Source organism: Taeniopygia guttata, chromosome 11 (assembly GCF_048771995.1).
Source record: "Taeniopygia guttata chromosome 11, bTaeGut7.mat, whole genome shotgun sequence".
In the NCBI taxonomy this organism is placed as follows: domain Eukaryota; kingdom Metazoa; phylum Chordata; class Aves; order Passeriformes; family Estrildidae; genus Taeniopygia; species Taeniopygia guttata.
This window is the reverse complement of record NC_133036.1, coordinates 18845227-18861190: the sequence shown is the minus strand read 5'-3', so window position 1 is coordinate 18861190 and position 15964 is coordinate 18845227. Positions and strand designations below refer to the sequence as shown.

General features: G+C 41.6%; 1 protein-coding gene across 5 annotated transcripts in view; it reads right to left on the bottom strand.

Annotated features, from left to right (window-relative positions):
* Positions 1 to 1878: 1878 nt before the first annotated feature.
* Positions 1879 to 15964, bottom strand: part of CHST8 (carbohydrate sulfotransferase 8) — a 182443-nt gene continuing 168357 nt past the window's right edge. For 2 of the 5 annotated variants that reach the window (XM_041718592.2, XM_072934538.1), the window contains exons 3-4: positions 5636 to 5673; positions 1879 to 3301 (exon numbers count right to left, since the gene is read on the bottom strand). In XM_041718592.2, the coding sequence (XP_041574526.2) occupies positions 2150 to 3301; positions 5636 to 5673 (1190 nt within the window). In that variant the 3' untranslated portion in view covers positions 1879 to 2149. The remainder of the gene's footprint in view (positions 3302 to 5635; positions 5674 to 15964) is intronic. The other 3 variants (XM_072934539.1, XM_072934540.1, XM_072934541.1) reach the window with 3 other exon arrangements.

Sequence of the window (15964 nt, the reverse complement as noted above, 5' to 3'; positions counted from 1 at the left end):
ACATGTCCTCTCCTGGTGTTGGTGGCTGTAGCTGCAGACCATTGGGTTCATCAATCAGAGCACCATCACCTCTCAGAGCACTAAATGCCATTAAATGCTAAGGATAGCTTCACTTAGATGCCAAGTGGTGGTGTTGGCTATGACTCCTCACACCCCAATCCACCCTCCAAGAATTCCCACCAGTGTCAGAATCTGCTCCAGCTGCACTAGAAGTGGTCCCTGTGCCTTGTTTTGCCCTGGGTGCTGCTGCCTGTGACCTCTTGGTGAGGCTGTGCCTGCCTGTTGGCTGGGCACTTGGAGCTAACAAAGCCAGCCTGCTGCTGCTGATCCCAGCTGGACTAGCAGAAGCATTGCTTTGAGAACAAAGGCTGTTCTGCAGTCATGCCAGCAGAGCAACAAGTCTTTGGGTGTGTGGAAAAGTGAGATGGGTGGGGATGGGGGCTGCTGCAGCATGGGCAGGCAGGGAAGGGTAACTGGTTTCATGGAACAGTGTAAGCTCCACATTACTCTCCTAATGCAACCAATTTTTCTCTGAACATAAATGGAAAATGTGATGTCAGACTTGATATACAAAGTATTTGTCACTGAAGTTTTTACTACAAGATATTTTGAAACAATTTTTTCCCTATTAAAATTTTTAGAACCCAAAAAATATACTGGATGTTTCTGGGGAAACTCTAATGCCAATTCTTGTGATGCATGAAACTGTCCATATGAGGATCTGAACCTGGAAACAGATTAGAACAAGAATTGTTTCTTAGGTGTTTACATTTGTACAGTGCCAGTTGTGGTGGAACGTGGCTGTGAAATACAAACTCTAGAAGTTGCTGGGGGTCCAGGTTTGGCACTGTGATGGAGTTTGATCCTTGTTCCAGTATGGCCAGTTTAAATATCATGTCAAGTGGATAAATTACATGTAAACAAGGATTCTGTATACAGAATTTGAGTGAAAATTTACAGAGCTGAAACTGGCTCAGTTGGTTATAGCATGGTGCTGATAATGCTGGGGTTGGGGGTTTGATTCCTGTATGAGCCATTCATTTGAAAGTTTGGCTTAAGAATTTTTGTGGGTCACTTCCAAATCAGAATATTCTGTGATTAGAGACAGTAACTAGTGGAATGTCAAGTATTTTATTCTCACATGACACTCTGGTAGAGATGAGAAAGTCCTCTCAAGCACAGAAATTGAACTAAAGCACCTGGAATATTTTTTGCATGTTAAGTCAGATATAATTGTTACTAAAATAAGCAAGTGCAAATTGTTTGCAGCAATGAAAAGAACTTCCCTGTTGGGCAGGAAGTGGCATTTATTCTTGCTTGTTATTATGATGGAAAGATTTGATATTCCTGGTGACTATGAAGATTAAACCAGAGATTTATGTTAATGCAAAGGATTAAAAGAATTTTAATAACACTTATAAAGATGCAAATGTTCGCCTGCATTTTATCTTTTTGCAGATGAATGTGCCATAAGGGAAATATTGAAGGGGGAGAACACATCCTCGGTCTGAATTGCAACATCTGGTTTAATACTGCTCTCACATGGTCATTAAGTATTAGTTGTTTTCACCAGTGTGCTTATGAACAGTGTAAGTTTGATTAGACTTTTTCCCCCTGACAAACTTAAGAATATCAGGAATCAGTGATCAACTTCCACCTTCAAACATATGGGGCCTGTGTATGGCTTCATGCCTTGCACATTTCAATAAACTGTAAATATTGCTCAGTGTATTTTCCTTCTTGCTACTCCATCACTTAAAGATTGATTTTCTGAACAGTAAAGAGCTTGAGATACTGGCTGCACTTTAGAATTGCCAGCTGTGCTCCCCTCATTTCAAACACACTGTCCCCCAAGTGCAAACACAGGCCACACCAGCCTGAAAAATTCTGTGCTTTATTTGGGGGCCCTGACATATTATACATATATGTACATACATTTCATGTGGAGAAATTATAGAAAAAAATATGATTCGAAAAAGGAGGCAATTAAGGTGAAAGTGTAAACATCTGTTTATATTCTGGTTTGCATTTTTCCCTGCTCTTCAACCAATTGTTTGCTGACAGGTAAGTAAATATATATAAACAGATGCCAGCTGGATTTGTCACACAATTCAACTGATGCGACTGTGGAAATACCCAGGCTCTCAAATTAATATAGATCTTCAAAAGGTTTTGAGTAGTTGAACATCAAGTAATCCATATAGTAAAAGTCATAGCTTTGTTGTCGTTGAGAAGGAGAAAGCTGTGCAAAATACTGCTGTGTAATTTTAGTGGTAGTTCTTTCTTCATTGGAGTGACGATCTTTAAACTTGGGGAAAGTTAAGTTTTGTGGAGCACCAATTAAGTGCAAGAAAAAATTTGCATCTTCTTCCATACTTTCAAATTTCCCAACGAAGTCGTAATCTATTAAACATGGGCTGCAAAGCCTATTGACATGATCCCAGTGTATATCCATACCCACTGGCCTGTGTACATCCAGGAGATATTGAATGAACTCTTTAAACTTGACTCCAGAGCCTGTCCTCAGTGCTTCTTTGGTGGCATTGACGCGGTATCTGGAAATGATGGCTTTTCCAAAGACCGGGTGGTAGTAGTTGTTTGGATGTTCAAACTTGTCCCGAAATGCAGACACCAGCTTTTCAAAGGGCTCGCGAATAAATAGCATTTTTGTGTAAGTGCTGAGCCTGTGATAAATTCCCTTGTGGTCAAACCCATCCAGCCGTTTCAAGTAGTTGCCGTAGTGCACGGTGTTGTGCTGGATGTCCTTTGTGGAGGAGGCCAGCCCGTTCAGCACCATCAGCACCCGCTTCCAGTTAGAGCAGCCAGCTTTTGGCACTTCACAGTACAAAACTCTGTATTTGTCTTCTACAAATATTCTAGACACATGATAAGGAGTGATTATTCTTCTGTTATTACTCTTGTATTTTGAACAAGTTTCCCTCATAATCCGCTTCCTTTCTCCTTGGATCTGATAGAGATTTTTCCACTTGCTGTTGTTTCTATCCTCATATTTAAGTGTGGGCAGGTTGAGAATGGAGCTGTTCATGGAAATCAGAATTGGGCTCTTTTTAATTATGAACCTCCTCCTGCGTTTATGGAGCTTGATGGAATTAATTTCTTCACCTTTCTGTTGATCTTTCATAGCAAACATGATGCTGCTTTGCCTTCTGTCAGTGCTTTGAAGCTTGGTGGGCACACTTTCAGATGACTCTAATGAATTGCTCCGCTTAACCATTGCTGCTCTGTCTGCAGTATTTTTTCTTAATCTTCTATCCTGGTTATTGCTGGAAACACAATCCTGCTGAGGAAAAATAGATTAAAGATATTAGTAAACGAGAGATTGTCACTACTTGCAGCTTGCATCACATCACGTGGATCTTTGGTAACTTTTAGAACTGTACAACAAAATGTGTTGTCATGAGCCCTCAGCACTGCACTGTGGTATGGGCTCTTCTCTTGTCCCCTTGTTCTGTGCTCACATGAAACTCAAAGGCAGAGATGAACCTGATCTAAGTTTCCAGTAAATTCTAGTTCCTATTTGGATTTATTACTGTATTTTAGGTGGCGTACTCAGACCTTGACAGATACTTTTGTCTTAGATGTTGTTGAAATTTCTACAAAAAGGTATCTGAGTATTTTGAGGATTTGCTTACTTATTCCAGACTGCCCCTGTTGTCACACAAGCTGAAGGGTTTGTTTGTTTGGGTTGTGTGTTTCCCACCACCACCCCCACATCAGTAATTAATCTTTGCAGGGAGGACAGATTGGCACAGAGTTAAGCCCAGCAGGGAAGGGAGGGAGGTCTGTAGAGTTTGCAGGGTGGAGTGAGATGTAAGTGTGGGCAGAGGGAACAGGAAGAATGTCAGTGAAAATGCAGAGGTTTGGCTCACAAGACGTGGGTTTGGTGAGAGCAGCATGAAGGAGACCCCAAAGGAGGCTGGAGTGAGGTGAGCCTGCAAGCAGAGCAGTGGAGGCCGAGTGAGAAGCAGAGGGAGGTGGGAATGAAGCTGGAATTAGGTCCCAAAAACCAAGGAAGTACAGCAGGTCTATGGGAAAGGCTTTCTGGGACTTGCTCTTTTTCACTGGGGGATCTCTCTGTTTATGCTTCCTGCATACAGCCCAGGTGTGCTCCATTACTCTCTGCTTTTCAAAGTAGCTGAATTAAATCCTGTCTATGCCTCCAAGATTAAAATTATGTTCTGGTTACTGTTTAGCTATGTGTCATCCCCATTCTGAGGTCACCTGGATGACTGTAGCATATGAACTACCATGGAGTATTTACACAGAGAAGAATATGTAGTTGCAGAAAGTTTATTGCTGACATGAAATATTTAGTTAGAGGACTTATAATTTTAAATTTAAATTTTGGTTTTCAGTGTTTCCCCAATAGTATATAGAACTGGCTTAAAAATAAGATACTGTGTGAATTTTAAGGTGTACAGTTGGAGATTAGAAGGGTTGTGCTCTTTCAGGGTGCTCTTTAAGATTAAATCTTAATCAATTTTATAAGTCTTTGTTGTCTGAAAAAAGGCAATGCAACAGGTGACAAACTTGTTCTGTCATGGAGGTTTTATCTTGTCACATTCTAGTTAAAGGTCAGAGAATAAAAAAGTCTCAGAAAAGAGATTCGGGATTCATTACAAAAAACATTGGTGACAAAAACAAAAAAAAAATCAAATTGTATTTTGTAGGAGACTTGCTTATATTGATAATTGCTATAAAAAACTTGAACACAACAGATCAGTATTAAACATAAGTTTTAGGACACTTGCAGAATTCAAATTGGATGCTCTGGTAGTGAAGATGGTGTGCAGACTGGGAAACCAACTGAAATTTTGTTTTGCAAAACACTGTTCAGTTGTTGGGAGTGATTATTGTACTCTACTCTCACCTTCAGAGGTTGTTTCTACAGTCAGAAGTGTGTTTGTCTTTGTAAATACCAGATGTATTTCTAAACATTACCCTTTACAAGACTGGCTGTAAGTCAATCCTATTTACTCATGACACGGCTGATATTTAAAGGTTATCAAATTCAGGCTCCCCACAATTCTGGACCTTTAATGACGCTGATGATGACCCCGGAGTTTTTGGGCAACTTGAGTGTCTTCTGTCAGTGTAAGCCTTGGTCGGGCTGAGCTGCAGAGGAGCTGTCACTCCCTGTCACCTGCCTGGGCAGGCGATGGCACCTGGGCACAGCTGGGCACAGCTGGGCACAGCTGGGCACGGCTGCTCCCTGGCACAGTTTGCTCCTGTCCTTCAGCTGCGGCTGGAGGCAGCCCCGTGCAGCCGCTAGATGGGGGAATTTCACCAGAATTTTCCTTTAGCCTGGTTTTAAGTACCTCTCAAGGCATTCATTTGATCAGTGTGATTTCATACAGAATATTAATATATTCAAAGTTTACAGTATCTTTTAGCAATATCCAGCCTAGGAAAAAAGCTCATAAAACTGAAGTTGCATAGCTTATCATATTCCTATTTTAACATGAAAATTTGCATTTTCATGGCTAAGTTTTTGATGCATCTTTCCTTTTCTGTGCTTCATCTCCAGTGTAGTGGCCTTAACTGAGCCATCTCTATCTGTACTCCATACTCAGAATATGGGTACAATTTTCTTTATGTACTTCTGAAAACTTACTTTTTTTGGTTGCTGGAATCCCATGTTATATTTTATCCCTAAACAAAGAAAGAAAGTAAAGTAATTATTTAGCAATAAAAAACATTCGTTTCTTCTCTTCTAGACTGATACAGCCTGTGTTGTTAATGCAATGACTAACAGACCAATGGTGAATCATAATTAATGTATATTTCAAAGTAACAATAATCCTTGAAAGGCCTCTTTATGTATAGATGTCATAAAAGTTGTGGAGTGGAAGACTCTATGACTTTCACCCTTTTACAAATGGGAAAACTGAGATGAACAAAGGTGGAACAAAAGTGATTGCATAACCTCAGTTAAAAGGCCAGTAGCAGAACAAGAATCAGTTGAAGGTTGTGTTTCCAGGTTAGAGATCTAAAACAAAAGAAAACTCTGTCCTTTGTGTATTTACCCACACCTGTGTGGCTTGTGCCCTGGAACCTTTGATAGGGCAGTACTTAATCATAGCACTTGCATGGAGGACTCTGCTGTGAAGACAACACTCAGTGCAGTAATGTGTGAGGTAATATTTGCACACTTTTGGAGAGGCAAACAACACAGAATTATATTTTCTCTAATCTTCTGACTTCTACAGTGATATGTACCTGAAAACAGAAAAATAAAGATGTGAACATCTGAGATGGCAGCTGTAGCTGATGTGTAGGGTTTCTTTCATGGCCTTTGTTAGGTATAACTTAATAATACAGAAATGGATAATGGAAATATTACTGAATTATGACATTTGTCTGGGGCTTTTCAATGGGTAGAACTGTTGTCATCACTGTCAATGTTGTTTGAAGACTTCATTTTAATAAGTCTGCATGATGACTCCATAGACTTTTGGATGAGGACAATTACAGCTAAAAGTCTTGCACAGCATTAAGTGAAAGCTCTGTCAGTCCCATCAGGTTGATTTTCATGGTTCCAGGAAAGCTCTCAGGAACACCTTGCATGATAGTTCACACTGTGACTTGCTGCAGTGAAGGTAGCAAGTCTAGCCTAGATGATCAGTCATGCTTTATTTTTGAAATCAGATTTACAAACTGATATTTGTAGTAGAGTCCAAATAAAATTGCTCTGATTATTTCCATGCTCCAAGAGCTCCCCCAAGAGTGTTGATGATGCTTTTGGCTTATGTTTGAGCTTTAACTCCACTTCTGCCATTTGTTAGCAATGAACTCGAAGTTGTGTGGGATATTGTGATTCTGTGCCTATTACAAGTAAAGAGCATATTGGTTTTACTTCATCAGAAATAAGTTCTAAACATCTTACAGAAGGAGTCAAGACTTCCCCTAGCTGTTTCTCAAGAATATTTAGCCGCAGATTAAAGTCAGAAGGTGTCTATTAAACAGAAATAGAGCTTGTCTGTAGCATTCCTGTGTTGGTTCTGGAGACCTGAGGCTGATTCTGCTGTACCAGGCTTTAGGAGATGCTCCCGAGCTTTTGTCCAGTTCCTGATGTGACCAGTTAAAACCCACATTTATTCTACTACTGTGTAATGTGTTACAGAGCAAGGCAGAGCAGGAACCTGCTGTACAAAAACCCCAGCAAAATCTGAGCACCAGCACTTTGAAATAACTGATACTAAAGCATGGGCGATCTGTTTGTACCATGAAAATGTTGTTTTTATCAGTAAATGTAACTGCTTCTTTTTTGCTAACCCTAAGGGCCTAATTTTAAGGTGTTTGAGCTGCTTGGCCTTTGCTCTAAGGTATCATTAATACAGTTACTTGGAGTAGTTATAAGATGTGAAAGATGTGTTCCCTTTCCAAAAGTATTTTGAGCTTTTTAAAGTTGAAAACTTAAATAGGTGAGGAAAGACTTTTGGTCACTTACCAAAAAACTGGGGAAGTACTTCAGATGGAATCAGTTACAAATACTGATCATTTGTTGTGTCCAAATTATACTGTAACTTAGGGTTACTTTTCTTCAGTTGTGATCATTTGTTCTGACTTAAAGCAAGCTCTGGTACCTTGTTGCAAACACACATACTTTGTGCAATTACCTCTTAAATTTGGTGCCACAACTAATAATTATTAATAAAATCCCACAAAAGTGCAAAGCGCAGGTATGAGACCTAAATAGTTTGTGGTTCATTATATTTGTGTTTTTGTTGTAGTTTTTCATAAAGACAACTTATTTGAGATATTAATATTTTGTACTCATATGCTTTGTTTTGAAAAATGAGAAATAAATGCTAGGAGGAGATGAGTAACCATTTGAAAAGATGGTTATTCATTTACTGGCTTTAAGATGTAATCAGAACAAGAATTCCTGCTTAATATAAATGTTTGGTGAAGCACTTGCCAATCTCTTTGATGTTTTCTGAATTTGTGACATCTAAATTTGGCTTCTTTTAGTTGTCTTTCTTATGATACAGTCTGTCACTTTAGATTTAAATCTACATGGTAAGAACCTCTTAAGTGCAGTGAAGTCAGGGAAGTTATATTGCACAGATCTATTATACGAATAAAAATCTTAATTTATTGTTATGCTACACCTTTACTATCCATATTTCTTACCAGGTCTTTGACGTTATTGCCAAAAGGGTAATATTTTTGGTCATAAATTAACCACTGGTGTCTGGTACACGCAGTTGAAGGCAGTGATCAATAACTCTGAGGTGCTAGATGTGATGATGGCCAACATCTCACTGGTGCCCAAACACAGAGGGAATAGCAGAGACAGACTCATTCTCTAATTACAGACTGTTTATGTTGTTTTTCATGGTGTTCTTTTCTCTTTCACTTGGGGAACCATGATTTTGCAGGCTTGAGCCTGGCCTGTGTTTTATCCAGTCCTACCACATAGTGAAACCCACTGTGAGCTATTCTTTATTTTCTTTTCCAAATGCTACTAGCAATGCAATAAAATGTCTTTCATCTTCCTTGGGTAATACTATATAGTTTTACCATTCTGCTTTCTCCTCTGTCTCTGCTTCAAGACCTAATTTTGGTTTGCCTCTGGTGTTTTGCTCTGGTTTGAGACTCAACTACAGCTGAAGTATTTTTTAATAAAAATGATAACTTCAAGTCTGCATCTGCAACTCATCCCTTACAGGGCTCTGTGCACAGAGTGCTCTTGTTTGCTTCATCCAAATAGATTTGTGAAATTTACTCTGGAATGGATGTTATGGCATTTCAGGAACATCTGTGTGAAGTATCCTATCCAAATACGCCTCAGTCTTAGGTCTTTTCTCAGAGACAGCAATGTGTACTTAATTGCAGAATGAATAATAGAGTAGTACTCATGATTCTGATAAACATGAAAAAAAATAGCAGGAAGAAGATTTTCCCAAATATACTGGTCAGAGAATCAAGATAGTTTTTCTTCCTTTTTTTTTTCTTTTTTAAAATTTAAACTTAACTCAGTTTGTACAATACAAAAGACCTGCCCATACCTGATCCTAACTTACTCCTGTCCAGTTTTTTGCCTCTTTGAATTAAATTACTCAGTAAAGAAATTTAGTTAAAGGTTGCTACCATAATAAATTAATATAAAATATAGATGTAGTATACACATCTGTAATACTGTTAAAATATAAAATATAAAATATAGATGTAGTATACATATCTGTAATACTGTTAAAATACAGATACCTCTAAAATAAAAGCATTTTCTGCAAAAATTAAGGCCTAATTAGAACAGACTTTGTATGCGTGTCTGTTTTAAGTATGTGCTATAAATCCTTTTTCTAACATAAACTTACCATTTGATTTGTAAAAATGCCTTCAAAAGTTCCATCTAACACAACAACTCATTTTAATAGAGATGGAATTAATGAGGCCAAGTAAAGAAGGCTTAGCAAAGCAGCAGCACATCTCAAATTGTATATCAGGAAAAAAGCCAACCTGTGCAGTGAATCGAAATGATCTGATCCCTCTGAGTCCCCAGTGGGGCTGCCAGGGTGTGGTGTCACTTCCCACCCCTGGCAGCTCTGCCTGTGGGTGCCTGGGTTAGACACACCTGTGCAGCCCTGCCAGGCAGGTTTGGTGCTGGCTGCCTCTGCACTGGGGAAATGATGGGGTGTTTCTGGGGCAGCCTTCAAACCAGGCCCTTGGAGCTCTAAGTGGTTAATTGTCGGAACTCAAAATGTCCCTCAGACATTTTCAGAGGTTCCAGGCCTTGGTCAGAAGCATTTTAGACCCTGGCAAGCAGCTGAAAACAGCTGTGATCTTGAGTTTGAACCATGGAATGAATTACCAACTTTGAAGGTGGAACAAGCAGTCACAGATGGTATAGTAAAAGTAGTCACAAATTAGAGGGAAAAAATTTTTAGTATTGTACAGGGGGGTTTTAACACCTGTACAGGGGGGTTTTACTTTGTACAGGGGGGTCAGGAGTTCTAAGATGGAGGAAAGTGGGCCTGATCCTGTTCTTCCTCCTTCTTCTTCCTTACCTCCATGTTCTTGGTGATGTTGGCATTTTTCTATTGGTTTAGGCTGGGGACACACTGTTCAACGTAGGTGACAGATATTGGCACATTATTGTAAATATAGCACACGTAGTTTCTCGTATTTAATGTCTGTAACATCCCACTGAGGGCAGAGCCCCACACGCTGCCCTGCAGGACAGAGCTGCGGCAGGGCAGCAGAACATGTTAGAGATAAGCAAAAATAAACAACCAGCACAGACCAATTATGGCTTCTTCTTTGGCAACAGGGCTGACAGACAGAGACTTTCTACAATCTCGGAATCACCAATACCCACAGATTCCGACAGTTAATCATGGCTTCTTGACTACAATGCTTCTTTTTTTCCCCTTATTTTTGGAAAACATAAGAAGTTTTCCAAGCTGCTAAGGGTTGGGGTTTTTTAATCTCTTTGAGCTTTCTTTCATGTGTGAGTTCCTTTGTAACTCGAGTAACACATTTGTCCCAAATTCTGGGCTTTTTGTTTAAATCCTGCCATTGTCAAGCATACAATTTCTAATAGTTTAAATATTATTTGAGGAATTTTGAACTACGACTGACAGCTTATTCTTAAGCAGTTGTTGTGGTGAAGTAGAACACTTCCCAAAAAGAGAGCCTCATTTTCCCCTCTCCTGTGCTAGTGTTGTGCTAACACAATACTTCCCATTGTTCTTGTGCTTTTCTGTCCAAGCCAGCTTCAGAGATGCAGACATTGGATCTAGGTGAAGCTGTGGGTGTCATTTCCAGAGCAGGAAATTTGGGGCTCCTGCATCCCACAGGCAGCATGCAATGCACCCTTGTGCTGCTGCATGTGTCGTGGGGTGCTTGGGATGGTAGCAGCTTGTGTGCACTTCAGTTGATTAAAACACGATTACTCTGGCTTTTTGTAACTGAAATTACTTTCCATCTTAATGAAGCAAGGGAGTCTCTGGACAGAAGTACTGTATGCAGGGAAAGCAATGCAATTCTGAAGGGCATAGACTGGAAATAATTAAAAACATTCCGTTCATCCATCAGTTTGAACAAGAAAAAATTACAAATCGGGCAGCCAAAGCAGAGATCAGTACACATATTAAGTGACTTTTAATATTTGCCTCTTGAGGACTTTCATACTGTCAAAGAAGTTGGTATTCCCAGTTGATTTGTGCACCAGCAGCTGACCCTGAGTGCTGGAACCAGCAAAGCTGCACAGATTTGTCCTGAAGCACAGTCCTGAGCCTGGTGTCACTGCTTCCCTCCCAATCCCTCATTAACTCTCTCATAGCCAAGGTGCTGTGTCCCCCTTGGCAGCTTCACCCAGGCCACCCTTCACACAAGGCTGCCTTGCCTTTCCCAGGAAGGGAATCTTGGAATAAAGATCATTGTGTGCAGCTGGTACCCACCCTCTGGAGATACAGCTCCCACCTGAGGATGGTGCTTATGCCTATTTCTTAGACAAAATACCCAGACTATCTTCCTGCTGGTGTTTCCCCTTGTCTTCTTTGACACTGACCAAATGTTAGGCACCCACAAAAGTCACTCATGCTCACCTGCCACAGCTGGGGAAAGGAGAGGGGAAAAAAATGACTGAAAGGTTCATGAGTTGATATTATGATGGGGAGAACACACTCCAAGGGCAAAACAGGCGAAATTTAGAGATGCAAAGTGAATTTTATTACCAACAAAGTCAGAGGAGGATGATGAGAAGTAAATAAGCCCTAAAAACCACCTTTTTTCCTCCAGCCCCTCTCCTTCCTACAAATAACTCGGGGAGACAGGGTAGGAGGTTTCATCAGTTTATCATCCGAGACCTTGCACTGCTCAGGGAGAGGAGTCCTTCCCCTGTGAGGCCGTGGGGTCCCTCCCACGGAGACATTTCTCTGTGAACTTCTCCAGCGTGGCTCCATCTCACGGGCAGCAGCTCTGTGACCTGCTGCAAGCTGAGTCCCTCCCACGGGCACACAGCCCTCCCACCCCTGCTGTGGAGTGGGTCTCTCTGTCCAGGGCTGCAGTGCTCCAAGGCCAGGCTGCTCCAGCCTGGAGCAGGGCCTTTGTGTCCCCTGGGTCTCCCACTGGGTCACAGCCCCCTCCAGGCACCACTGCTCAGGTGTGGGCACCTCTGCCAGGGGCTGGGGATGGATCTCTGCATCCCCCATGGATCCCCAGGGGCTGTGGTGGATCTCTGCATCCCCCATGGATCCCCAGGGGCTGGGGATGGATCTCTGCATCCCCCATGGATCTCTGCATCCCCCATGGATCCCCAGGGGCTGTGGTGGATCTCTGCATCCCCCATGGATCCCCAGGGGCTGGGGATGGATCTCTGCATCCCCCATGGATCTCTGCATTCCCCATGGATCCCCACGGGCTGCAGGGCACAGCTGCCTCACCATGATCATCACCAGGGTCTGCAGAGGAATCCCAGCTCTGGCACCTGGAGCACCTCCTGCCCCTCCTTCCCCACTGACCTTGGTGTTTCCATTGTTGTTACCCTCACATGTTCTCCCCTCCTCCTCTTCTCTAGCTGGATTTAACAGTCCCCGTTTTTTAGATTTTCTTCTTAAATGTGTTTTCCCTCTCATCATCTCTAACTGGCCTTGGCCAGCAGCAGGTCCATCTCCAGAGCCATCAGGGCCTGGCTCTGCTGGACACACTGGGAGCTTCCAGCAGCTTCTCACAGAAGTCACCTCCATGGTCCCCATGCTACCAAGAGCCAGGCCATGCAAAGCCAGCACACCCCCTCATAAAGGCTTTGTGCCTCTTGCCTCTTGACTGTTTGCTGTACATATTTTTGTGTTGTGTACTAGTCAGAAACACCATCTCTTGAAGCTACTGTTTATTTTTTTTTTTTATTATTCTAAACACAGCCTCATGTGAGAAATAATTGTTTTGATATGGGTTGCCTTGCAATTTCTTTTATTTGTTGAAGTGAAAGCAGGTGAGAAGCAGAAACAGAAACAGTAGCATTTTAAAGGAATGAATTCCTTTTGAATCAAAACCCAAATAAAGTGTTGCTGTGTCGTTCTGGTAAGTCCCACTACCTACACAGCTGACATTGGTAGCTGACTATTGTCTGAATCTGCGGTATTACTTTTGTCCAGAAAATGATACATTGCATCCCGAGTTTGCAATGGGGCTGTTAACTGTCTGCTAACTACTCTATTGTTGAGATTGGAAATTGACTGAGGAAAGGATTATTTTATTAACTGGGATTTGGAAACCCTGATACTTTGACTTGCAACATACTAAAAGAACAAATAGATGAACTCTTTGATAAAAACACATACTATTGTGCTTTTTTCAGACTGGTCTTACGTTCTAATATAAACTGAATCCATCTTATTGACTAAATAATGATGGAATTTAAGCTTCCTCTGTTTCCATGATACCCAATAAAGGAAGGGGCATGGCACATTTCTATTGGAGGCTTAATTGAAAGAACAGGAGGAGCTGTTTGTGAATTTATTATGAGGAAGGCACAACTACTTGTTTACTTGGTCTTCCTTGCTATCTACCCCTACTAATTGGAACTTGCCATTTTCTGACTTAATTTATATTCGATAAGAATTCTATAAAGAAAACAGAAAAGTCAGGTCTGTGTTATTGCATTCCCCATTCCTTCTTTGGACCTAACCCAGGGAATACTGTTAATTAACATCATTAGCTTTCAGGCACTCTCAGCAGTTACTTGCAATTTCTACTTAATACCTTTCCGTTATTCTTCATTCTCATATTTAATATTTGCATATTGCCTTCGTAGCATGACTTTGGCAAGGACATTACACTTTGCCAGGTTTATTAAAAAGTAAAAGCTAAAGTTTAAACTCTAGCACTGCATTTATATTTAGTAGCCTGTAGAACTATTCAGGTAACCAGAGGAATTTAAATGAATTTCAAGCAAGCACTTCATGAATTTGACTTCATGTAGCTAGTTAGTATAACTCATCCAGAACCCAGAAATGTTTCAAGACATCGTGCAAGTTGGACACGAAAGCTTCACTTGTCTTTCTATTGGAGGAGAGACAAAGTAATTTTTGACTGCAATTTTGATGGATTTTTGGACTCCTTTCATATCACCCTGTTGAGATGTTTCTTTGGGAAAGAAAGCACAAATGGAAAGAGAGAAGGCTGCAGGCAAAATTGAAAAAGTAGATCTACAAAGGCATGCCTCTGAGTGCTGAAGCTCACTGCTTTGATAGATTGACTGTAGATCAAATAGCACAGATGTGTATCCAAATGGTGCATATTATTATGTTACAATCAATTAACTGGAACTGATAGAGTTTCCCTTTCTCCTGTTCTCACAGTTGATTATTGACAAGTCTTCTTAGTATAGGAGATCAATATGGAACACTAAAAAATAAAGGTTAACACCTGCAACAGCTACAAAACTTGGTGCAGAAAGAGTGATAATTGGACAGACTTTGATTCACACCCTGTGAGAAAGAAGCAGTTCTTGGGAAGCTCAGTGTAAGGGGTTGAGCTCTTTGCCAGGCCCTTTATTCCTGAGCACTTGAAGGGCAGTGGGGCTTTGCTGTTTGTCATTTCTCACTGGTTCTACTCTTCTTCTGGAAGGCTTTCTGTTTCTTGTTAAGGATCTCACTTGCACTTCTTCACCCAGATTTTAATGACTGATGGGTAGAACAACATGGGTGCATGAGAATAATGTCCTGAATTGACTTTCCTATCAGTAAGACTGAGGGAGAAAAGGTTCTGCTCAAAAACTGAGTGCTGGCTACTTCCAGGATTCAGGTGACATTAGATGGTACCTAGGACTTGACCTGAGATGAAACCCAGGTAGGAGGAGTCAAAGTGCCAGTACTGAGTTTTAGTAAGCTTGATACTTTTTAAAGGTATGGGAAGGCCATTTAAAGATGTTCGAAAACTTTTGGAATTTACAATTTCTCCAACAGTAAAGTGGCAATTTGATGTTCATGTTTTCTCCTTGGCCACACAAAGTTCAATGAAAATTGGTAGTGGAACACCTGGAAAATCTAAAATGGACATGCCACACTGAGGACACTTAATTCTTCATGTGGTGTGTGCCTGAGAGGTTCAGGTGCTTCCAGGACATAAGGATTGGTCTTGACAGAGCTTTATATCATGTGAATGTTGAAAGACAATTTAGCAGCAGTGGGATTTGGGGACATTTGCTCTGTTAACTTCAGCTCACAACTCTCACCACTATAAACTGGATATCCCAGACTCTGATGTGTTTGCAGCTTGGTGCTGGCATTGGAGGGAAGCCTTTGGTGCCTCCCTCCCTGTGCACTTCCCAACACCACTCTCATCTCCATTCCACCTCTACTTGGCTGCCAATGTCTCAGAGTCAGGGAGCACGGGGAGCTTTCATCTACCCATGTGGCTCATCTCCTCACTCCCCTGGTCCCTGCCTCTGCCAGGTCACTGCACTTCCTTCCCCTCCTCTGCCCAGCACAGAACTTGGGATCTGGCAGAGAAGCAAAGGAGATGCTGCAGCCGTGGCGTGGCGGCGCACCTCAGGAATGTGGGAGAGAAGAACAGCCTTTTGTGGGGACTGGTGACTGTTCTGCTCATCTGCACACCTGGCTGAGCTACACTGCTCTTCTAGGGGGAGAGGGGTCACATCTGCTCTGGCAGTGAGAATAGACAAATGTTCTCCACTTGGTCACTGTTCCCTGTTTCCTTCCTAGGAAGCCTGGGGTGCAGGGGGCAGAGGGCTCTGGTGGAGCTGCCCCTCTGTCAGTCTGAACTATCAGTGGTACCTGGACTGAGAACCCTTCTGCCACTGCCATTTTATGGGCAAATCTGCATTTTTCATTCACATATAATAGCACTTGCTGATTTTTCTAGTACCCCAGTGTAGAATGCTGCATCAGCCCAAGGAGGGGCCATATGAATTGAGAGATTGATTGTTTGCATATGCCCTGACAGCCCAAATTTGTGATACAGTTGCTATGAC